A 26,071-nucleotide genomic window follows, 5' to 3' on the forward strand; every position below is an offset into this window, starting at 1 on the left:
CGAACTCTGCCATTTTGTATACAATTTTCACCATTCAGAAAACTCGTTAAAAGTGCCTACTTTGTTCGATATTTCTAGTTGTATACAAGCTAAATTCATGAGATAATCTGAATATCTACATTACAAGTAGGAAGTTATTAGAGGTATCCCAAAATGTATATAGTCGGGTACTATAACGTTAGAGAAGAACACTGCCCCAGACCAGTAAAGTGGTCCATAGTGTTTATGGACTTATTTCCCCATGACTGGAAAACCGGTCCATAGTGAAGAAAGGGCTAATGCTGTCATTGTTGTTGTATGGTTTTTTCTGGAAGCAAACTGATACTTAAGAATTCTTACAATTTTGGGAAAATTATTCTCATTCTCAGAAATGTTACTAGCTTTTCAGTTTCATTGTAGTCCAAGGATAGTAATGATCATCACTAATGGCATGTCATTCTGAGACTGAGACAAAAAAGAAAATGTACTTCTTTGAACCATTGTGATTTATCAATTCAAAATGACAATACAACAAAATTATATGATCACATTATTCAATCAAGTAATTCCAAAGCACAAAAAAAATTAAGTGTAATGTCCAATAAATCGATATTCAATGATACATCAATTAAAACACCAGCTAATTTTTTGCCAATTAATGTTAAAGATTGTCCACTTACCATTAACCCCTAATTTCCAGTTTTGTCTCAATGACTGCAATTTGATGGGCAATCAAATAATGCTGATATCTGATTAGAAGTTAAACCAATTAAGTCATAATTAATGCCCTCTTCATCTATCATACATGCTGTAGATAATTTCTAAGCAATGTAACCTTGATTCAGTTATTCCCATCCGTGATCTGTTAACTCTGCCCAGTTCATATCGATCTTGCATAGGTGCAACATTATTGGCCAATAAGGTTCAAACATTAGTCTAGCATATGTCAATCACTGATGCATGTCAATTTTTATGGACAGCACACAATCAGAAGGAAATTATGTCAGAAGTAAATCAAAGGTAATCAAGACTGTGCTCTGATCAATATCAACATGTGTTGTCAAACCACAGATGCTAGAATTTCCAAGCATCAGAAATGAGTGAAATTGTATGCGTCGACGAGAACCATGTCATGTTGCTGACTATGTCCCCACATAAAGAAACATACCTGAAGATAAACAAGATATAATTCCTAGTTCAGCATCCACATCAAAGAAACATGTACATGCAAACCATTTTCTCCAAGAACTAAGGAGCAAGACAGATATATGTTTACATTTACAGCAAACCTTACAATGACTCTACTAAGCATACACTATTGTATTCTTTTATTAGCTGCTCAAAAAAAATATATACTTATGATTGCGAGTCTGGTCAGCTGACAAGATGAATAATGTCAAATTTACGGGTGAACATCATTAAAAGAAACAAACCATAATCACTTAAACATTAGTGGTACAAGTTAAACTTGTTTACAGCAGATGCCAATACACTTTCATCTGGCACAGTACAACCCTTCTGTCCACATCATGTGTACTGCAAAATGTTTCCAAATGCCAAGTGATCACTATCTTATCTGTTCAGTTACTAGCTTCTAAAACTTTACTCATTATCCTTCTTAAAACTTTGGTGATAATACAAAAAAGCCACAATAAATCATGGTTTACCACTTAGGCCTATGACAATAATGTGAAATTGCAGAAATCATGTCTATAATCAAGTCTATTGGCTTTACATCTTTGGGAACAAAACTATGTTCAGTTTTTGGGGGATTTAATGCCATTTCTCAGCGCAAGGTATGCTATATATGTCAGACAGTGTAACGGATGGAGGAAGAACAAGGGAAAACCCCTGTAAGAACTGTAAGAACCATGACCCATGGGAAGCTTCAGGTGGTTTTCTTACATACCCAGATTGTCCAAGCCCAAGACTCAAACCCACAGATACAGGCCAGATTGTAGTAATCGGTGAATACAAACGCCTTAGAACACTCAGCCACCCACAAAACTAAGTCTATAGTCATTGAACCAAGGACACCAAACAGAATTAAAAGCAATAATTATCAAATGTTCAATGCTTAAAGATATACATATACACCGAACAGAACAAAAAGTGAGATGAGTTAGTTAATGCTCATGGAAATAAAAGTTCTGTCAGATTGTAAAAGCAGTTATTTTTTCCATGATGTGCATCATATCAGCACCTACTGAAACTGAACTGAACTGCATACTACACCTCTACATCAACAACTCATGAACCCGAGTATAATGCAGGGGCAGGTGTGCATTTAATTTTGTTGTTGTTGAAAATGTCAAAAGATTGGACCATTGTGTGTTGTGTGAAGAAAATCTTTATCAAAACTGGTAAATTAAACTTTGAAAGATTGCTTGTTATACTGTCAAAAACAGCTGTTTCTCCTGAATATTTGAATCAACATGAAACTCTCAATTTTCAACGAGGAGTCATGTTTTGTTAGTTTCCTTTAAAAAGATTTCTCATTATAATGTAGTCAACAACAGTGGATGAAAGTTTCAATGAAAATGGCATCAATGTCTACCAGTGGCAACATTTTAAGAAATAAATACCAAGTAACCAAGTTCTGTCACATGACAGTTGTTTAAATTATTTCTTTCAGTTTGATTTCTGTGATAAGTGTTATTCATCTTCTTATACTGAAATATGAAAAATGTCAATCAACTATAACAGCTGTGTCCACAGACACTGCTTTAGAACCTAACCATGAGCGCTGTTTTGAGCTCCCATTTGCCCATGTATTTGTTGTACTGTTAACACACCATTAACAGCAGACATGCTTAGTATTACCACATTATGAAATAAAGGGGTGAAATAAAAAAAAAAGGTAAAGAGATCTCGGAAAAGCTTAATTTACGTGTATTTGGATGCCGTTTTTTGATCTGAGCCACAGACAATCACTGAGGCATGAGTCCTCCGTACGCATGTAATAGGTGTGCATCAAAATTCAAAGACTTGCCAGTCCTGCTTTGTGGGAAAATGTGTTGATCAATTAGCTGTGCTGATATTTTACAATGACAGAATTCAGTGGCTGAAAGACCCCTTGATTACATACATGTTGCCATTTAATAAGAGTACATAAAAAAGAACATGAAGCAACAGCTGGGTGGCAAGTTCAAAGGCTCTGACTGGCAGCTGGGTGGTAAAATGTACTGATATTAACAGTGGCTGAATTCAGAGGCAGAAAGACCCATAAATGTAAATATGGTCATTTATAAGAGAACATCAAATAAACAATTTTAGATTTCATTATTGTGTTAATTTACGAGTGTAGCGGAATAAGCAATGCATGTGACCTCAAAATCAAGACATGTTGAGACTTAGACAAAATGCCATTCGTTAAGTGGGTGACAAGTCACCTAAAAATGTAAACTTCACCCTGTGATTAAGAGGTACATTGACTGACCATACCATTTTTTTTAATGCCCCTCACCATAGCCTGGTTAGTTCTAGTGTTGTAGCAAAATTTATTCATCAAGGCATCAGTAGCTAGGCCTAGTATGTATATCAATTACGTTGACAAACTCTTGCCCATTCACAAGCATTATGTTTTGATAGCCGATTGACCATTAACCCTTTTCTGAGTAAGGTAGCAACTATCAATTTCCTGCATGCTATCCTTTGATGATAAAACATGTTTTAAGATCAGAATCTGTGATCTGGATATATATTAACTGCCTCTTATACACTATTTTGTCATAAAATTAGTTTGAAACTATAAGTGAACCAGCAGACCTAACGGGAAATAATGGCAGACTTCGCTAAGTCTGGGATGTACCAGTTTATTTGATTGTCTGTTTTCTTAAATCATCAGGCAAATATATTCAGACAAAATATGCAAATCATTGAAACCAAAGCCTAGGTATTATTTTATTAAAGATTTAACTTTAAAATGCAAATTATGCAGGTCAGAAACGGATGGGACAATGCTATGTTGTGGAATATGCGAGATGTGCTTTAAGGTGTAAGTTGTTTTCTGACTTGACATGTATTTGTGAAAATACAGGAAAAAACAGCAATCAGATACTATTTATTTGCCTAAAATTACTACAAGTACATATACAAATAAATAAACCATAAATTTGCGATCATGTCAATGGACTGTTGTAATGAAGCTGTATTATAGTAAGTGATTACATTACGAATACCTTTCCATCTAAATAAAGATGCACTCACGTCTGTGTTGATTCTGTAGAAAAGAAGGGACTGCTTCTTTTGATGGTGGGACTCCTATTTTAACCAAAATGGGGAGTCCTGGACTCCTAGTTGTAAAATCCTAGAGAGACCTCAGAGTTAAAGGAATGTAAATCCTACAGGTTTTAAGTGCTAGCTGTCACAGTCATTTGTCATGTAAACGTGCTTAACTGACCTCTCAAACATTTATAAATATTATTTGGTAAGTGACATAGCAATCTTGGTGTGATGACTATGTTCTTAAAATAACAGAAAAGAGCAAAATCAACAAGTTTTCTAAAATTCAAAAAATAATTTATTACCCTTGAAAATACAAAGTGAAAATTTAAAAAAGAACTTATAGTATTGTGTATTAAACCCAAAATAGACCAAAAAGTTCTATTAAAAGTGAGCATTTTTGAATGAGGATCGTTAGTTGTCGACACTTGAAAGTCTGTTGTCCCAAGATGTTTGTGCAAAACTAGGTACAAGTTAGTCTAACCATTTTTCATAAGATGAACTGTTGATGGATGATGCATGAAGGGCTATACCATAAGCTCACTGACTTGGCCTTACAGCCCAGTCAGTTAAAAATAAAGTGGATATATTCTGCATTCTGAATGTCATGTACACTACAGATGCTATTCAGTGGTCCAGCTAAAAATAGAAAGTGAAATAAATGAGCCCTTGCCTACAATCACATACTTTAATAATTAACTAGTCATTAAATTAAAAAACAAGTCTACAGGAATGATCATTCTTCTAACTCGTAGGAGACAAATGGAAAATTTCCATACAACACAACTTGCAGCAAGAGGTAAAGGCAGGATGAAGATTAAAGAAAACTGAAGAAAAGCTGAAAACTTCATCAACCTGTACAATGTCAAGTTTTCCTCAGATATAGATCTAGTGTGTAGCAATTAGTTAATGACTGATTAAAACTGAAAACATAAGACTTCAACAGAACAGAGTTATGACTGAACAAATAAAACTGCAGCAGTAACTGAAATTTAAAGACTTCATGCAAGCTCTTTAAATTCTAGATGGGCAAAAAAAATAATAAGCCATGTATATTTTAGCTTCCAGCGCCCAGGCAGTTCCCGAAGTGCAGTGATTCATCCCTGAATTATGCACACTTTATTATCATCACACATGGGTAAAACGTATAAATGAAAAATGTGGCTCATTATGTCTACACTGGAATAAACTTGAATTTAGTCAATGTCCCAATGGCAACCGGCCGCCCAGACAAGGTATTTTCGTTCAACATAAGTGAAATGCAGGGGTCGAGCCCTGATCAGCTGTTTGCCGCAGCTTAATATAATACATGAACGTTCGTCTGAGCAAGTAGACGAGTTATATTTAGCACAACCGGGTCTCGTACCGGTCACACACGGTGGCAATGATGAACGTGCTATAAAAAATTAGTGATTAAAATGTTTGGAATTTGGTGTTTGTTAGCTTTTAAACAATACAAGCAAGAAAATAAATTAAAGAAACGGCAAAAAATATTATTAACCACTGGAATATGAACAATAAAAAATGGGACGGTCTTAAAGCAAGGACGTTAATGCTAAGTCATCGTTTTTTTCTCCCTAATGTTCCATTTAACTCTCTCGCAAAAGAAAAAGGATTTTCTTTTCAAATAAGAATCGAATATGAAGAAAAACTTAACTTACCACTGTCTGGGTCTGTATAGATGCTGTGACACTCCTTTAAAATCTTTTCATTCACTGTCTGAGTTGCCGAGTCGGCAGCATTTGCAGACGTTTTCTGTCTGACTTTACCAGACATCTTTCCTTCACCCTTCTGTCAAATGTGGATTGGTTCTGCACCTCGAAAGGGATATTTAGATTCTATAAATGACTAATGATAATTTATGAGTACTAACGAGATCGCAAACGATGTTTAGTACAATATATGTCAATTTTATAATATAAACAATTATACCAAATATGTTTTGTTAACAACATTAAAAATGTAAAAATTTATAGCTTTCTTTAATTGGAATATATACATTAATCCCTTTCGAACATCAGACTTAAAGTTCAGCGACCTCTACTTCCGTCAGCTGATCGAAGCCTGATCATATAATTGACTAAGATTAACCGATACAAATTTATTTTTTCTACGTAACTAGTCATTATTTTGCTTAAAAAATGCCTTTGGTAAATCATTATGAACGATTTTAAGCATTCCAATTACTCAAAACACGTGCTTACCGCATGATTCGTCAGCTAGGTGCTCGCCGGTAATATTAACCAATAAAAAAATAGTGAACCTCTGCCCGCAGAATGTAATCAATAAATATGGCTTCCTTAGTGGCAGACTATGGAAGTGATGAAGATTCTGCGGATGATGAGGAAACATATGCCATACAAAACAATTTGTAAGTCATTTAGCAGCAATACGAACACTTGCTTATATCAATGTTACATCAAACTGCGATGCATATACTTTACACATGCATCTATCAGACTTTTTTTAATCACAAGTTAGAGAGATACCAGTTTTCAATAGACACTTATTTTCGTACATGACCTTTTCCACACGTTACTCTTTACTACTGTGCAAACATGAAGTGAAGTTTTAATTGTTATACGTATATCTTAAGCTGTGCTTGTTTTGTTATTACATTTCCGTTAGTCCATTAAGATTGCTTTTCATGCATTTAAGTGTGTAACTCAATATCTCTTCGTGATCCGTGCGATAATGGTTTCCTTATATCGTGACAGTTAACTTGGCGTACATACATCTTGCAATTGAGATTTTTTTTTACAAACCCATATGATCACCATAAAAAAAAACTTTTACAGGTCCTGCTAAAGTCAAACAAGCCAGCAAAGTTTCTATATTTCTATTTCAACATATATTATTCATTAGTATCATTTAAACAGTAACAACCCAGTGCTCTTCTGTATTTCTCAGAATACACCTTGCAGAAAGTAAGCATCACAACCATTCTTTGGTCAGACTTTACCCTTTCTTTCAATGGTACTTCCTTAGTATTTTTATCATATTTTCCACTGCAGTTTCTCATGGGTCAAGCTATACTAGAATTTTAGGGAAAAGTGACTTTCTCCTTCTGGACAGAACAAGAAGTGAGAGCTCAACAGAGAGAAGTGGACAAGAAACGCAATATAATGTGTGTTCTCTTATTTGAAGTATGCACTATATTTCCCAGTATGATTATTTGCATTTGTCATTGGATTTAAGCAATAGTTTATTTTCAAGTTGAAAATTATCTGAGTTATTTTGGTCATATGACTCTAAAAGAGAATAATACAAACTACATTGTAACAAATTTTAACTGAGTAATCATATTGCATTATTGTAATTGCAAGTTAGTAAAATATGTTTAATCAACTACCCTTAATAATTTTTGTTCAATTTTCTATATTTTTTAACAATATTTTCTCAATAATGGCACTTTCAGGGATTTCAAAATGCATTTGAAACAATCCCTGTACCATATACATGAGAGCAAATGCACAGGTGTCTTCAAACCAGACTGTTCTTCATCATTTCTTTGTTGTGGATAAAACATTAATATACTTTTCATACATAACACACTAAAATGCATAAAATTACAGACCTTGATCTTTTATAGTCGGTTTATCAACTAAACCCTTCTTTCCAACCAAATCAACACAGATGTGGGTGCATCTGTATTTAGAAGGATGGGTTTTCTTATTATGTAATAACTGATTTTGCTTCATTACAACAGTTCAATGATAGGATTGCACGTTTATGATTTATTTATTTGTCTATGTACTTGTAGTAATTTTAGGCATCGGTTAAGCAGTATCTGCAAACTGGGTTTTTCCGCATTTTCACAAATGTGAGTGAAATCAAAAAACAACTTCGACCTTAAAACACTTCTCATTTCTCATGAATTCCACAACATAGCATTGACCAATATGTTTCTGACCTACATAATTGCATTTAAAAGTTAAATCTTAACTAACATAATTTCTAGACTTTGCTTTCTATGAATTATATATTTTTTCTGAATATATTTGCCCAATGATTTACGAAAACACAATATAATAAACTGGTACTTCCTAGACATAGCTATGTCTGCCATTATTTCCCTGTTACTGGTTCACTTACAGTTTCACACTAATTTTATGACAAAGTAGTGTACAAGAGGCAGTTAAAATATCCAGATCACTAATTTTGATCTTAATTTCTATTTACATACTATTGTAAAGCTTTGAAACAGACATTTGTATGTTTGATCATCGAGGGATATCCTGCAGAAATCGGGCACTGATAACTGCTAACTTAAATGGGAAAGGGTTAATGGTCATACAGCTATCAAAACACATGCCTGTGAATGTGCAAGAGTTTATATGTATGCATAATTGATATCAAAATTAGGCCTAGCTGCTGATGGCTTGATGAATACATTTCGCTACAACACGACACTAGAACTAACCTGGCTAAAGGGAGGGGACGGCTCAAAACGTATGGTCAGATAATGTACCTCTAAAAAAATCACAGGGCAAAGTCATCTTCGCTTTCCTAACAGAAGACAGCAAAGTTTGCATTTTTTAGGCAACTTAATCAACCACTTCACCTGGTAGCATGACCCCTGTTTTTTTGCTAACTATGCACCTTGCAGATATTTCCACATGTTTACAATTGTGGCCTCATATTGCAATGAATACAGTACAGCTCACTCAATTTTTTGATTCCCCATGCTATGTGCAGGGGTCATGCTACCAGGTGAAGTGGGCAACTATGTTGCCTAAAAAGGAAAGCAAAAATGACTTCATGCTGTGATTTCTTTTAGAGGAATATTGAATGATCGTCATTTTTTAGATGCTCCCACACCATGGCCAGGTTATTTCCAGCGTTAGGTCATAATAGCTCAAGGTGAAATGTATGCTTCAAGCCATCAAATAGTTGATGTTGATATCAGTTAGGGTCTTTGACCATTACTGCCCGATTTCCGCAAGTTATCTTTTGATGATAAAAACATACAAACTTTGTGTTTCAAAACTTGAATTTATGTAAATAGTAATTGAGTTTTAAGAATGGAATTGGTAACATAAATATTTTAACTACCACATGTAAATTTTCTTGATAAAAATCTGTTTGGAACCATAATGGCAGACATTGCTCTTCTCGGAAGTACCATTTTATTAGATTTTCTCTTTTTGTAAACAGTTGGGCAAATATATTCAGGAAAATATACAATTTGTAAGAAAGCAGAGACTAAATATTACATTATTTTAAAGATTTAGCTTTAAAGTGCAATTATGTACCATAGGTCATAAATATATGGGATGAGTTTACTAATTTTTGTGAAAATACAAGAAAAAAATGAAAAAAACATTAAAGCAAATACTATTTAACCAATGCCTAATGTTATACCAACTACGTAGACAAATAATAAAGTCATACATTTGCAATCCTATCAATGGACTGGTGTAAGGAAGCTATAAAGTGAGTGGTTAAGAAAACCCCTCTTTCTAAAAATACATGAACTTGCATGTTGGCTGTGTCAATTTGGTTGAAGAAAAAGGTTTGTTTTTTTTCATTCATATACAGACTTTAATTCTTAAGTGTGTTATCTATGAACAGTTATGGTAAAGTTTTATCTTCAGCAAAGAAATTAGGACGATCAATATGATCTGAATGATGTGTGTATTTTCTGTCATGTACATGGTGCAGGAGTTGTTTCAAACAAGTTTAGAATCTTTTCAAATGCTATTTTATAATGAACTTTTAGAAAGTGAAAAGAAAAAATTCTTGATTAAGTGTAGTTACTTAAGCATTTTACTATCTTTCAGTTACTGTACTCTAATCTAGTTACTCAGTTAAAATTCATTACAATTTATAACTTCTGTTCTCTGTTTAAGTCATATTGCCAAAATACACTGAATATGAATATCATAGTTTTAAAATGCACCAGATGTGTTTATAATATAGATAGAACTGAGAAAATATTCTACTTGAAAATAAAGTATTGCTTAAAATCAATGTTAAATGCAAATATGCATACTGGGAAATAGATGGCATACTTCAAAAAAGAAAATGAAAACAACACACACACACACACACACACACACACACATGTTGCATGTATTGCATTGCTCCCACTTCTCCCTGTTCAGCTCTTCTTTCTGTTCTGTCCAGAAGGAGAAGTCACTTCTCCATAAAATTCAAGTCTAGCTTATCCCCTGCATGTGGTGTGTTTGGAGAAAGATTGAAGAGGATAAAAAAACCTCCACCATTTCTCCCCATGTCTTGGTGGAGTTGCATCCAATAACCACCATGGAATGGGCATGGTTTACAGTTTATGAACCCTGCAAGCATACACTAAATAGGTTCAGAGAAAGAGAGAGACACACTGATTTATCTACAATATGATCATTTGTGTCTTTATTTTAATTTAAACTTTACTATTTTGTATTAACTATAAAAGCAGGAGGTTTTGTTTAAAAATCACAAATGGTTGCATAAAGTCATCCTAGGTTGTTGTTGTTGTTGGGTTTAATGCCATTTTTGAGCGCAAGATAGGCTATATATGGCAGCCAGTATAAATGGTGGAGGAAGAACCTGGGAAAACCCCAGAAAGAACCACCGACCCACAAGAAGCTACTGGCAAGCTTTCTCACGTAACCACATTGGCTGAACCCAAGACTCAAACCCACACAGACAGAGGTGAGATGGTTGTTGTTATTGTTGTTGTAGGGTTTAACGCCATTTTTCATCACATGATAGGCTATATATGGCAGCCAGTATAAATGGCGGAGGAAGAACCTGGGAAAACCCCAAAAAGAACCACCAACCCACGAGAAGCTACTGGCAGGCTTTCTCACATACCCACATTGGCTAAATCTGAGACTCAAACCCACACAGAGGTGAGATGGCAGTGATCCATAACAGAGAGCGCTTTAGACCACTCGGCCACTTGGGGCACTGAGGTGAGATGGCAATGATCCGAAACAGTGAGTGCTTTAGACCACTTGGCCACTCTGGACCTCATTATCCTAGGTACATTTAGGTTCACAATTGTCCAGTTGCTTCAGTACTTGTTTGAGAAATAGGCCTGGTCAAGTGGCTACAAAAGAAAAATCACTTGTCCTATCTTAAATATCCCCCCCCCCCATAAGACCATATTATGTACACACCCACCCCTTCCAGAAAATTTAAATGACCTGCACCTTATAATTGTGATTTTGTTCACAAGACTTGTCACATTCTGCTGAAGATGGCTTCACAACTAACAATTTCACAATTTCTGCATTCGCAAGTGGTGAGTCCTAAATAATTGTGTCATATACTTCTGTTCTTTGATCTCCAACTGTACAACTTCAGCATTGCTACCAGGTCACTGTTTATTTCATCACACTTTGCTGGAGCAGTTTTATTTTTAAATGCTGCAGAAATCTAGTTGTTTCTAAATCAGAATTGAAAATAGGACAGAAATCAGATTGATCTTTTTATGTCAATAAGTAATAAAAAAAAGTAAGTTTTGTAAATAGTTTGCATGAAAGTACTGGGGATGTATTACAGTTACAGATAACATTTGCTACAAATCAATAAAATCAGCAGCTACCAACTCTTTGAACTAAAATGATTAAAATATAAAATATAATGATCTTAGTTCAGAATCAGTCTTACTGTTGTGATCAGTTTTTAGTTTGAGTAAATTTATTCAAATTAATGTTCACTGGAATTGCAAAGAGCTCAATACTATTCATGGACTGGAACATTATTTTTGGAAGTGAAGTGAATTCAGGCAAGGAAATTTTGGATTATGTTAATGTGATACATCAAAGGACTTCGCAAATCATCACACTCCAGGCCATTGGCACATCAGCATGTTCAAGACCACGTGCACATCAACACATTCAGCATTGGAACTTATTTGGAATACTACTGGAATTCAATTGGAACTTTCAGGTCCACAGAAAGCCAATATGTTATGTAATGTATCATACCATGCCGTGACAGGTCCACGGTGCCATCATATAATGTAAATATATCACACCATATCCTGACAGATCCACAGAGTGCCATCATGTTATGTAATGTATCACATCATCATACATAGACAGGTCCACAGAGTGCCAACACATTATGTAATATGTCACACCATATCCAGACAGGTTGGCAGAGTGCCATCATGCTTGTAATGTATCACACCATAGCCAAACAGGTCCAAAGAGAGTGCCATCATGTTAGCACTGCAAGACTGTGCAGGGAGCACAAACATACGGCTTTATTGATGCAGTTACCAGATTAAATTGGTGCATATTAAATGAGAAATATTTAAAAGATGATTACAGTTTTCACGATTAATTTATTCATGTTAAGAACCATGCATTGTTAAATACATATACAAGAACAATAGCAAGTGAATAGTGTTAATAGACATTTGTAATAGTAATTCAGTCAGAAATGTGTACAAAGAAGCATAATTTCTGAAATGTCCCAGCTAAATTCCTTTTGAATCCAAATACTTAGTTTTTGCTAACACATCACTCATGCTAACTTGTAAATTACTTTATTTTCGGAAACATTATCAAACTTTATGATGGATGTGTATAAATGGACTGGAATCAATAAAATATCCAAATCCAATATTTGGAGTTTCTAACTTCTGTTTAGGTATTTCATATGTTATTTAACTGAAATTACTACATGGATACTTACCTCATTATTATGTACTTGAGATGAACGTAGCCACAGGTGTGAAACTGCCTAGTTAGCAAAGTTTGTGTCCAAACTGCCGATCTGTCCATTTATAAACAATTTTTATGTTTCCACAAGATAATTTGACTGAAAATTGTTTGATTGTAACAAAATGTGGTAGTAGCTTTATATTGATAGGATCTAGATAAAAGTTTAATATTTGACCTTTGTTGTCTTACAGAGTAGTTCATTGTTTTGCTTTATGTGTTGTCATTTAAAGGAGTTCGTTGTTTGGCTTTCTGTGTCGTCATTTAAAGGAGTTTGTTGTTTGGCTTTCTGTGTGGTCATATAGGAGTTCAGTGTTTGGCTTTCTATCTCGTCATTTAAAGGAGTATGTTGTTTGGCTTTCTGTGTGGTCATTTAAAGGAGTTCAGTGTTTGGCTTTCTGTGTGGTCATTTAAAGGAGTTCAGTGTTTGGCTTTCTATCTCGTCATTTAAAGGAGTTCAGTATTTGGCTTTATGTGTGGTCATTTAAAGGAATTTAATGTTTGGCTTTATGTGTGGTCATTTAAAGGAGTTCATTGTTTGGCTTTATGTGTGGCCATTTAAAGGAGTTCATTGTTTGGCTTTATGTGTGGTCATTTAAAGGAGTTCATTGTTTGGCTTTATGTGTGGTCATTTAAAGGAGTTCATTGTTTGGCTTTATAAGTGGTCATTTAAAGGCGTTCATTGTTTGGCTTTATGTGTGGTCATTTAAAGGATTTCATTGTTTGGCTTTCTGTGTGGTCATTTAAAGGAGTTCGTTGTTTGGCTTTCTGTGTCGTCATTTAAAGGATTTCATTGTTTGGCTTTCTGTGTGGTCATTTAAAGGAGTTCAGTGTTTGGCTTTCTATGTCGTCATTTAAAGGAGTTCGTTGTTTGGCTTTCTGTGTGGTCATTTAAAGGAGTTTAATGTGTGGCTTTCTATGTCATTTAATGGAGTTCATTGTTTGGCTTTCTGTTTGGTCATTTAATGGAGTTCATTGTTTGGCTTTCTGTTTGGTCATTTAATGGAGTTCATTGTATGGCTTTCTGTGTGGTCATTTAAAGGAGTTCAGTGTTTGGCTTTCTATCTCGTCATTTAAAGGAGTATGTTGTTTGGCTTTCTGTGTTGTCATTTAAAGGAGTTCAGTGTTTGGCTTTCTGTGTGGTCATTTAAAGGAGTTCAGTGTTTGGCTTTCTATCTCGTCATTTAAAGGAGTTCAGTATTTGGCTTTATGTGTGGTCATTTAAAGGAATTTAATGTTTGGCTTTATGTGTGGTCATTTAAAGGAGTTCATTGTTTGGCTTTATGTGTGGCCATTTAAAGGAGTTCATTGTTTGGCTTTATGTGTGGTCATTTAAAGGAGTTCATTGTTTGGCTTTATGTGTGGTCATTTAAAGGAGTTCATTGTTTGGCTTTATAAGTGGTCATTTAAAGGATTTCATTGTATGGCTTTCTGTGTGGTCATTTAAAGGAGTTCAGTGTTTGGCTTTCTATGTCGTCATTTAAAGGAGTTCGTTGTTTGGCTTTCTTTGTGGTCATTTAAAGGAGTTTAATGTGTGGCTTTCTATGTCATTTAATGGAGTTCATTGTTTGGCTTTCTGTTTGGTCATTTAATGGAGTTCATTGTTTGGCTTTCTGTTTGGTCATTTAATGGAGTTCATTGTATGGCTTTCTGTGTGGTCATTTAAAGGAGTTCATTGTTTGGCTTTATGTGTGGCCATTTAAAGGAGTTCATTGTTTGGCTTTATGTGTGGTCATTTAAAGGAGTTCATTGTTTGGCTTTATGTGTGGTCATTTAAAGGAGTTCATTGTTTGGCTTTATAAGTGGTCATTTAAAGGATTTCATTGTATGGCTTTCTGTGTGGTCATTTAAAGGAGTTCAGTGTTTGGCTTTCTATGTCGTCATTTAAAGGAGTTCGTTGTTTGGCTTTCTTTGTGGTCATTTAAAGGAGTTTAATGTGTGGCTTTCTATGTCATTTAATGGAGTTCATTGTTTGGCTTTCTGTTTGGTCATTTAATGGAGTTCATTGTTTGGCTTTCTGTTTGGTCATTTAATGGAGTTCATTGTATGGCTTTCTGTGTGGTCATTTAAAGGAGTTCATTGTTTGGCCTTCAGCATTGCTATTTTAAGGAGTTCATTGTTTGGCTTTCTGTGTGGTCATTTAAAGGAGCCTAATGTTTGGCTTTCTGTGTGGTCATTTAAAGGAGTTCGTTGTTTTTGGCTTTCTGTGTGATCATTTAAGTTCATTGTTTGGCTTTCTGTGTGGTCATTTAAAGGAGTTCCATATTCAGCCGTCTGTGTTGTTATTTAAATGAATTTATTTTTTTGACTTTCTGTTTTGTCAATTACATGAGATCATAATTTTGGCTTTTCTGTGTTGTCAATTACATGAGATCACTGTTTTGGCTTTCTGTGTTGTCATTTACATGGGATCATTGTTTTGGCTTTCTGTGTTGTCAATTACATGAGATCATTGTTTTGGCTTTCTGTGTTGTCAGTTACATGAGATCATTGTTTTGGCTTTCTGCATTGTCAATTACTTGAGATCATTGTTTTGGCTTTCTGTGTTGTCAGTTACATGAGATTATTGTTTTGGCTTTCTGTGTTGTCAGTTACATGAGATCATTGTTTTGGCTTTCTGTGTTGTCAATTACATGAGATCATTGTTTTGGCTTTCTGTGTTGTCAGTTACACAAGTGCAGTTTTTGGTTTTCATTGTCATCATTTAAAGGAGCTATGGTCTGTTTTCAATACTCCAAATTTTGTTAGTCACAGTCCAATTTTACCAAGGATACTTGGATTTCATCCAAATTTGCTATTCAACTCAGTATTGGTGAGATCTTTGTTTGATTTTTAGCAGTCCACAACATCATTTACAGGATTTGCGCTTTCTGCTTGTCAATCCTCCTATATCTGGTTTCCTCAACATAAGTTTACCAAGGTTTGTTTGATTTCTATCAGATCTGGCATGTAGCTTTGTATTGATCCAACTTTGCATGAATTGTTACTCCAGCTTTACAAGTTATCAATTACAGGATTTATGTTTCCTGATTGTACATCTTCCAGGCTTTGCTTTCCACAACAGAACTTTACCAAAGTTTGAAAAATGAAAGCAAATTTTGGTTTTGGCTTATATTGATCAGCTCTTGAAGTTCCAAGTATCTATATTTAAGGCACTGCCAAGCAAATTACAGTTAGCGCAGTAATTCTCTATGCACCTATTGCCACCATGTATATTTGCTTATAAGCAAGTCCAACTGCAAACCATACAGGCTCAGGTGAGTCATACCATGAAGTGCCAGTAGACCTGGGTCTGTGCAGTTCGTTAGGAATAATTAGTAGAACAAAGAACATCATGGGATGGCAGATCAGGATATATCTTGTTTGCAGTTGAACTTGACTTATGAGTGAGTATATATGGTAACATCTCAGATTGTAGATGACGTGATATTTTAATTTTTATGCATCTTGAAGATACACATGAGTAATGTGGCTTCAGAATCAGAGTTAATGGGAAACTAGAGCATGTTAATTTTATTGTACCATAATATATTGTTGTTGTTGTTGTAAGGTTTAACGCCATTTTCCAGCACATGATAGGCTATACATGGCAGCCAGTATTAATGGTGGATGAAGAACCCGGGAAAACCCCAGAAAGAACCACTGACCCACAAGAAGCTACTGACAAGCTTTCTCACATACCCACATTGGCTGAATCCGAGACTCGAACCTACACAGATAGGTGAGATGGCAGTGATCCGTAATATATCACTCAGAACAAAAATTGTAAGTGATTAACACCAAGATATTATTATTATTATTATTATTACAATCATATAGTTGCTTTTCATCATCTGTAATATACTTGCAAAAAAAAAACACAATTTGCCTCAGTACTCTGGGTTGTTAAACAATTGTATCATGGTAACGTTTTGCAAAAGAGGACATTACATTCTTTACCTGTGCAAATTTCATGTTTGCATTCTTTGCCAATGCAAAGGACATGTGTGCATTCTTTGTCTGTGTAAAGGACTTGTGTGCATTCTTTGAATCTGTACAGAGCATGTGTGCATTCTTTACCTGTGCAAAGGGCATGTGTGCATTCTTTGCCAATGCAAAGGGCATGTGTGTACTTTTTGTCTTTGCAAAGGGAGTTTGTATCTGTTGCATGGAATTGTAATCCCTTTCACTATATGTCAAAATAATGTAGTTCTGTTTGTTAGGAACTTAATACTTTTTTTTAGAAAATAGTTTGACCTTGACAGTTCATTTTAGTAAACACCTGGTGTTGACCTTGATTCAAAATTAGTAGCATCCACATAAATAAGTTCTATTTTTATTTTAATATGATTGGTTGTTGTCGAGGTCATGATGGGACTACGGGGTTTAAGATCTAAAAATAAATTTTATTTTATTTCTTAGAATAAAATGATTGGTTTTCATCAGGGTCATGTTAAGCTTACATGATATAAACACAATCGCATGACTCCCCCCCCCCTTTTTATTTTTCGATTTCGCAACTTGGGGATTTTCAAAACTGCATTTTAGAATACATTATAACCTTTGTTTTGGAGAAATAATCTCAGTTGTGATTTTTCTTTACACTGGAAGGTGTTATCGTTTGGAGTTATTTCAGATTACTTGGATTCAAAAGGATTCTTTTTTCCTGGAAAGAATGTGTGCTCATGTGAGATTCTTGAACAAAGACAGCTCTTATAAAATTATTCAGATTTCCAAAACCGGAGTGATATTTCTTGTTTCTACAAGGAACTGTAGACTTCAACACTACAGGTTACAGCATACGTCATCGCCTTCCATCTTGGATTCTTTGTCAGGGATCGAACTTGAAATCAGTAGAACATTTTGTTATTAGGACTAAGAAAATTTTATTCATTGATTATTTTTGGAGTTGATTCTATAAAACCCTAAGTTCATACTTTTTCATTTTTACATAATTTTCCCAGAGAAATAAATTACCATATTTTTCAAAGCTTGTTGTTTTCACTCTTTCTTGTGTTACTGTTCATTCGAGCCTAAACACGTAACATTATCATAGAAATAGAAAGACTGCTTTAAGAATATTACATGTTGTTATAGAAATAGTAATACTTCTATTAGAATACTACATGTTATCATAGAAATAGTAAGACTGCTATAAGAATACTACATGATATAGAAATAGTAAGACTGCTGTGAGAATACTACTTGATATAGAAATAGTAAGACTGCTGTGGAGAATGCTACATGTTATCATAGAAACAGAGAGACTGCTGTAAGAATACTACATGTTATCAGTCTTTTTAGCAATGTACAATCTGCATATTGCCCTTGCCACAGTACTGAAACTACTCTTCTAAAAGTAGTTAATGACATTCTCTCTGCTTTGGATAGCAGAAAGATTACAGTCGTCACCATCCTTGATTGTCTACAGCATTTGACACAGTAGACCATGATATATTACTTCACCATCTCCAGCATGTATTTGGCATTCATGATATAGCTTTACTGTGGTTCAAGTCTTACTTGGTCAACAGGACACAAATTGTATCTGCAAATGGAATACACTCCATCCCAGTTGATCTATGTTGTGGTGTTCAACAGGGGTCTGTTCTTGGACCTGTTCTCTTCATTCTATACACAACCGCTCTCAAGTGTCATAGATCATCATCCAGTGTCTCACCAATTGTATGCTGATGACACCTAAATATACAAATCTAGCCACCCAACTGAAGTTGATGCTACCATCCAAGGTGTAGAGAGGTGCATTTCTGATGTGAAATCATGGATGACATGTAACAAGCTGCAGATGAATGATGATATAACTGAGGCCATTATGATCACAACACAAAGACTTTCTCATTCACATCCTTTACCTCAAACAATATCAGCAATGCCAACATTAAATTCACACAACCAGTACAAAACCTAGGTGTTACTCTGGACAGTAGTGTCACATTGCACCAACATGTCATGAACATATGCAAGGCTGCAAGTCTTGAGCTGAGACGCATCAGCTCCATTTGCAAATATCTTTCAGTTGATGCCACTAAAACACTTGTGTGTTAATTAGTACTTTCAAGACTGGACTATTGTAACTCAATTCTGTCTGGTTCATCTCAGTATCTACTCCAAAATGTTCAAAACACAGCTGCTCGGATCATACTTAGAGTACCACGATCAGAGCACACCTCCCCGCTACTCTGTACCCTACACTGGCTATCCATTCAATCCAGAATCAAACACAAAATTTGTTCTCTGTGCTATGTTTCACTGACGGACTCTAGTCCAACATACCTATCGGACCTCACCCATGTGTACACATCAGCAAGGTACTTATGCTCCTCTTCTGACAATCGTATACTCATTATTCCCACTATGACAAGAAAGTCATATGGACAGCGTGCTTTTGCATACCAGGGCCCAGCAATGTGGAATGAATTGCCCACTGAACTTAGACACAAAGGCACAGTGATCACATTCAAGATTACACTCAAAACTCACTTATTTCGACTGCAAGAACAAACTTAAAGACCTAATAATGTTTCCTACCTTAAATATTCTCAGCATGTTTTTTTAATATATTTCTAATTTCATGGTGTTTGTGTTTGTAATCATATCGTTATATATGTTTTTATCTTATAGGTGTTGTCTAATGTTGTAAGCGCTTAGAGCTTCTAAAGATTGGGCGCTATACAAAGTCCTCATTATAATTATTATTATTATTATTATTATCATTGAAATAGTAATACTGCTTTAAGAATACTACATGTTATCATAGAAATAGTAAGACTTCTATAAGAATACTACAAGTTATCTTATAAATAGTAAGACTCCTATAAGAATACTACATGTTATCATAGAAACAGTAAGACTGCTATAAGAATACTACATGTTATCATAGAAATAGTAAGACTCCTATAAGAATACTACATGTTATCATAGAAATAGTAAGACTCCTATAAGAATACTACATGTTATCTTAGAAACAGTAAGACTGCTATAAGAATACTACATGCTATCATAGAAATAGTAAAACTTCTATAAGAATACTACATGTTATCATAGAAATAGTAAGACTGTTATAAGAATACTACATGTTATCATACAAATAGTAAGACTCCTATAAGAATACTACATGTTATCATAGAAATAGTAAAACTTCTATAAGAATACTACATGTTATCATAGAAATAGTAAGACTCCTATAAGAATACTACATGTTATCATAGAAATAGTAAGACTCCTATAAGAATACTACATGTTATCATAGAAATAGTAAAACTTCTATAAGAATACTACATGTTATCATAGAAATAGTAAGACTCCTATAAGAATACTACATGTTATCATAGAAATAGTAAGACTCCTATAAGAATACTACATGTTATCATAGAAATAGTAAAACTTCTATAAGAATACTACATGTTATCATAGAAATAGTAAGACTCCTATAAGAATACTACATGTTATCATACAAATAGTAAGACTCCTATAAGAATACTACATGTTATCATAGAAATAGTAAGACTCCTATAAGAATACTACATGTTATCATAGAAATAGTAAGACTCCTATAAGAATACTACATGTTATCATAGAAATAGTAAGACTCCTATAAGAATACTACATGTTATCATAGAAATAGTAAGACTCCTATAAGAATACTACATGTTATCATAGAAATAGTAAAACTTCTATAAGAATACTACATGTTATCATAGAAATAGTAAGACTTCTATAAGAATACTACATGTTATCTTATAAATAGTAAGACTGCTATAAGAATACTACATGTTATCTTAGAAACAGTAAGACTGCTATAAGAATACTACATGTTATCATAGAAATAGTAAGACTGCTATAAGAATACTACATGTTATCATAGAAATAGTAAGACTGCTATAAGAATACTGCATGCTATCATAGAAATAGTAAGACTGCTATAAGAATACTACATGTTATCATAGAAATAGTAAGACTGCTATAAGAATACTGCATGTTATCATAGAAATAGTAAGACTGCTATAAGAATACTACATGTTATCTTAGAAACAGTAAGACTGCTATAAGAATACTGCATGCTATCATAGAAATAGTAAGACTGCTATAAGAATACTACATGTTATCATAGAAATAGTAAGACTGTTATAAGAATACTACATGTTATCATAGAAATAGTAAAACTTCTATAAGAATACTACATGTTATCATAGAAATAGTAAGACTCCTATACTATTACTAAATGTTATCATAGAAATAGTAAGACTGCTATAAGAATACTAAATGTTATCATAGAAACAGTAAGACTGCTATAAGAATACTAAATGTTATTATAGAAATAGTAAGACTCCTATAAGAATACTATATGTTATCATAGAAATAGTAAGACTGTTATAAGAATACTACATGTTATCATAGAAATAGTAAAACTTCTATAAGAATACTAAATGTTATCATACAAATAGTAAGACTCCTATAAGAAAACTACATGTTATCTTAGAAATAGTAAAACTGCTATAAGAATACTACATGTTATCTTATAAACAGTAAGACTGCTATAATACTGCATGCTATCATAGAAATAGTAAGACTGCTATAAGAATACTACATGTTATCATAGAAATAGTAAGACTCCTATAAGAATACTACATGTTATCATAGAAATAGTAAGACTTCTATAAGAATACTACATGTTATCTTAGAAACAGTAAGACTGCTATAATACTGCATGCTATCATAGAAATAGTAAGACTTCTATAAGAATACTACACGTTATCATAGAAATAGTAAGACTCCTATAAGAATATTTATAGGTTACTGCATTTGTATGGTAAAATATGAACAAGTTTTGGGATGGAATACTGCACGAACTTGTGAGTGCAGTATCCTTCCGACAAAACGAGTTCATATTTTCCCATACAAATGCAGTAACCTTTTTATTATATGCTCATTTTTTTATTCTACCTAAGGTTTAATTATATAAACAAAATACACTACAAGAAACAATGTAAATGAATGAATGCCATATTCCAAACTAAATACACAAGCGCAGATTTGTCATTACACAATGACATCATTTTTAATGCGCACATAACTCCGCCCAGATAAATATGAACTTAGTCACGCATTCAACATAACTTTCGAAAGAAAATGGCGTGTCTAGTTAAAATTGAAATTTGCAGTCATATTGTGAATGAATGCGCATTGCAACAAGTTTTCCATTTGATATGGAATGAATATATTTTGGTATTTTGTTTCAATTTGACAAAAGTTTGTGATTTTGGACTGGATTCATCTGTGCAAATTATACATAAAATACATCGGATTGAAGTGGTGTGGAAGAAGCGTGTTTACGTCTGCAAATGTGTTTCTGTTTCTGTCACTGAATGTTTGAAATCATAATGTGGGGAAAATATGAAGTCTTTCACTTGCAATTATGAAAAAGACGCTATGGAACTTAATGCTTATTTCATTTTGAGTGCAGTAAGGAGGATGCAGTTGCACTTATCTTCGAAATTACAGCACAATTTTGAAATGTGTAATCCTGATTGAAAACCTATGACATGGCTCATGTAATTCGGATTTGCAGAATTAAGAGAAAAACATTTTGAGGAAATTCAGGATGTAAAACTAAGTATATTTTATTTTGCCATTCTTATCACCAGATAAAGAAGACAGTATATGCCTTGTTACTTTATGTTATTTGTAAGGACCTAATCTTCCGTCTTTTATATAATGTAGCTAGCCTAAATCCGTAACATTGTATCAACGAGGAATGTGCCAAAACAGCTGGGTTTTTTTGCAGTCCACGAAACATGTTTTAGTTCATTGAGAAACAAATTTAAACAACCACAACGTAAAGAGCCTCTTACGCGAGTGTATATGATTTGTTTACAAATCAAAAGTGCTGGCGTCTGCGTCATTGTTTGTTTACAATAGAAAGTAGTTCCTTTATTCACGTGAATGCTATATGTGTATTGTCGCGCACGTTCAGTATCGGGGAATATTGAATGATTCTGACAATGTAAAGTTAAGCGGGAAAATAATGAGCATATAATAATACATGTTATCATACAAATACATGTAGTAAGACTGCTATAAGAATGCTACATGTTATCATAGAAATTAAAAGACTTTATTAGGATACTACATGTTATGATAGAAACAGAAAGACTGCTATAAGAATACTACATGTTATGATAGAAACAGAAAGACTGCTATAAGAATACTACATGTTATCATAGAAACAGTAAGACTGCTATAAGAATACTACATGTTATGATAGAAATAGTAAGACTGCTGTAAGAATACTACATGTTATGATAGAAATAGTAAGACTGCTATAAGAATACTACATGTTATCATAGAAATAGTAAGACTGCTATAAGAATACTACATGTTATCATAGAAATAGTAAGACTGCTATAAGAATATTACATGTTATCATAGAAATAGTAAGACTGCTATAAGAATACTACATGTTATGATAGAAACAGAAAGACTGCTATAAGAATACTACATGTTATCATAGAAATAGTAAGACTCCTGTAAGAATACTACATGTTATCATAGAAATAGTAAGACTCCTATAAGAATACTACATGTTATCATAGAAATAGTAAGACTCCTATAAGAATATTACATGTTATCATAGAAATAGTAAGACTCCTATAAGAATATTACATGTTATCATAGAAATAGTAATACTGCTTTAAGAATACTATATGTTATCTTAGAAATAGTAATACTGCTTTAAGAATACTACATGTTATAGAAATAGTAAGACTGCTATAAGAATATTACATGTTATCATAGAAATAGTAAGGCTGCTATAAGAATACTACATGTTATGATAGAAATAGTAAGACTTCTATAAGAATACTACATGTTATCATAGAAATAGTAATACTGCTTTAAGAATACTACATGTTATCTTAGAAATAGTAATACTGCTTTAAGAATACTACATGTTATAGAAATAGTAAGACTTCTATAAGAATACTATATATCATAGAAATAGTAAGACTGCTTTAAGAATACTACATGTTATCATAGAAATAGTAAGACTGTTATAAGAATACTGCATGTTATCATAGAAATAGTAATACTGCTTTAAGAATACTACATGTTATCATAGAAATAGTAAGACTGCTATAAGAATACTGCATGTTATCATAGAAATAGTAAGACTGCTTTAAGAATACTACATGTTATCATAGAAATAGTAAGACTGCTATATTACTGCATTGTTATCATAGAAATAGTAAGACTGTTATAAGAATACTACATGTTATCATAGAAATAGTAATACTGCTTTAAGAATACTACATGTTATCATAGAAATAGTAAGACTGCTATAATACTGCATGTTATCATAGAAATAGTAAGACTGTTATAAGAATACTACGTTATCATAGAAAAAGTAAGACTCCTATAAGAATACTACACGTTATCATAGAAATAGTAAGACTGCTATAAGAATACTACACGTTATCATAGAAATAATAAGACTGCTATAAGAATACTACATGTTATCACAGAAATAGTAAGACTGCTATAAGAATACTACATGTTACTACAAAAACTTGCTTCTCAGGTAGCACAGACTTTTATCATTTTATAGCACTTCATCAGAGAACACTGCTTTTACTGCCAAAAAAAGTGGCAAATGATGATGTACATTTTTATACCCAGTTATCGTATACATGGTTATAGGAGGTGGGTGTGGGGAGGCGGTTGTAACTCTGTGCAGACTGGCAAATACAAAAGAGGAGGGGGTAAATCAAACCTCCCATTTCTTGTACTTTTAATCAAAAACATTATTTGTCATGTTAAGCAAGATGAACTACCGTAGGAGGAAAAATCTAGATATTATTACTTTCAGTGCACACAGGTTTTGGTTTGAACCATAGAATGACTGCATGGAATGTTATTCATACATATCCACTTGCATTGTTTATCTTTTATTTTTTTAACTTTACTGTTCCAGAAATTTGAAATCAGTACCAGCATCAGATAGAAACTACCTTATATCTGCAGATCAGGACGATTCAGATTCTAATCAAGAAGAAGAAAAATACCACTCAAGTGGAAAGGTAACAGAGGGAAATAACTCTAAACGACTGCCCAATCCATTATTGGAAAAATTGCCAAGTCCTGATTTGGATTCAGATTTACAGAAGGGTGTTCAGTCAGTATTTAGCAATCCATTTGAAAAGGCTGAAATTGCCAAGAACTCTATACTTGAGAGACATGTGAAAATGACAGAAAAACAAGTAAAGGAGGGACAAAACGTAAAAATTTGTTGGAAATTCAAAAAAGGAAGGTGTCCATTTGGTAAAAATTGCAAGTACTCTCATGACTTAGACTCTCATTTAACTTACCCCAAAGAAACTGTGGAGTCAGAGAACCAGTCATCCTCAGCTCAGACTGGTACTACTGCTGTTTCAGTTCCACAATTCAGTCAAAGATTTATGAATAATTATCAGGACCAGTCTCAGAAAGAAGATGATGACAATTATATGGCAAGTACTAAAAGGAAAAAGAGGGCTGGTTTAGCCCCAAACCTTGTTCCACCAAAGAAAGCCATGCAGGCTCTCCAACAGCAGCGTAAAGTAGAAAGACCTTGGACAGTAAATAAAGAATGAAAACATAAGAAATGGAAGTGATGGTACTTCTTTTATTCATTAACTTTAAAATAAAATGGTGTTTTCAGATTGCATAACTCCTACAGTAATTTCATATACCAGTAAATGATATATCATGCAGTGATACATAAGAATCTGTTATTTCATTTACATAAGATGAGCTTTCTATAATGTACACTGTTAAATCATTGTTTGTACTTCTTAGTGCAGTGTTACAAATAACAGTGATAATGTATTAAATATTTTAATACAGCTCTACAACTCTAGTTCCTGTGTTTGTTTTCTCCGTTAATTCTTGTATCTGCATTACGGTTTGCATAGGGAACTATCTGCATCAATTTTAACGAGATGGTCTTGGCTGTGAATATCATTAAAATAGCATCAGTATGAATGTTTTTCACCCAACAAAGAAAACTTATGACTGCTTCTCTTCATGGGATCCTTTGTAGCCCAGCTTGCCTTTAGACCAAAAATGGGTATATAGTATGGCCCAGCTGACCTTAAGACCAGATAAGTGTATGGTATGGCCCAGATGGCCTTAAGACCAAATGAGTGTATGGT

The 26,071-nt window shown here is 33.7% G+C and overlaps 2 protein-coding genes across 2 annotated transcripts in view; one reads left to right on the plus strand and one right to left on the minus strand.

The window, feature by feature from the left end:
• Nucleotides 1-6,011, minus strand: part of LOC149775166 (uncharacterized) — a 180,222-nt gene extending 174,211 nt beyond the window's left edge. Inside the window, exon 1 of the mRNA XM_089944110.1 lies at nt 5,865-6,011. Coding sequence (XP_089800236.1) covers nt 5,865-5,979 — 115 coding nt within the window. The 5' untranslated portion in view covers nt 5,980-6,011. The remainder of the gene's footprint in view (nt 1-5,864) is intronic.
• Nucleotides 6,012-6,419: 408 nt separating this feature from the next.
• On the plus strand, nt 6,420-25,776 carry LOC149775167 (uncharacterized). The gene is made up of 2 exons (XM_089943606.1): nt 6,420-6,574; nt 24,853-25,776. The coding sequence occupies exons 1-2, from the start codon at nt 6,495-6,497 to the stop codon at nt 25,508-25,510; spliced, it is 738 nt and encodes a 245-aa protein (XP_089799732.1). The 5' UTR covers nt 6,420-6,494; the 3' UTR covers nt 25,511-25,776.
• Nucleotides 25,777-26,071: the final 295 nt, after the last annotated feature.

The sequence above is a fragment of the Sinohyriopsis cumingii genome, chromosome 19 (genome assembly GCF_028554795.1).
Source record: "Sinohyriopsis cumingii isolate HCF-2022 chromosome 19, ASM2855479v2, whole genome shotgun sequence".
In the NCBI taxonomy this organism is placed as follows: Eukaryota; Metazoa; Mollusca; class Bivalvia; order Unionida; family Unionidae; genus Sinohyriopsis; species Sinohyriopsis cumingii.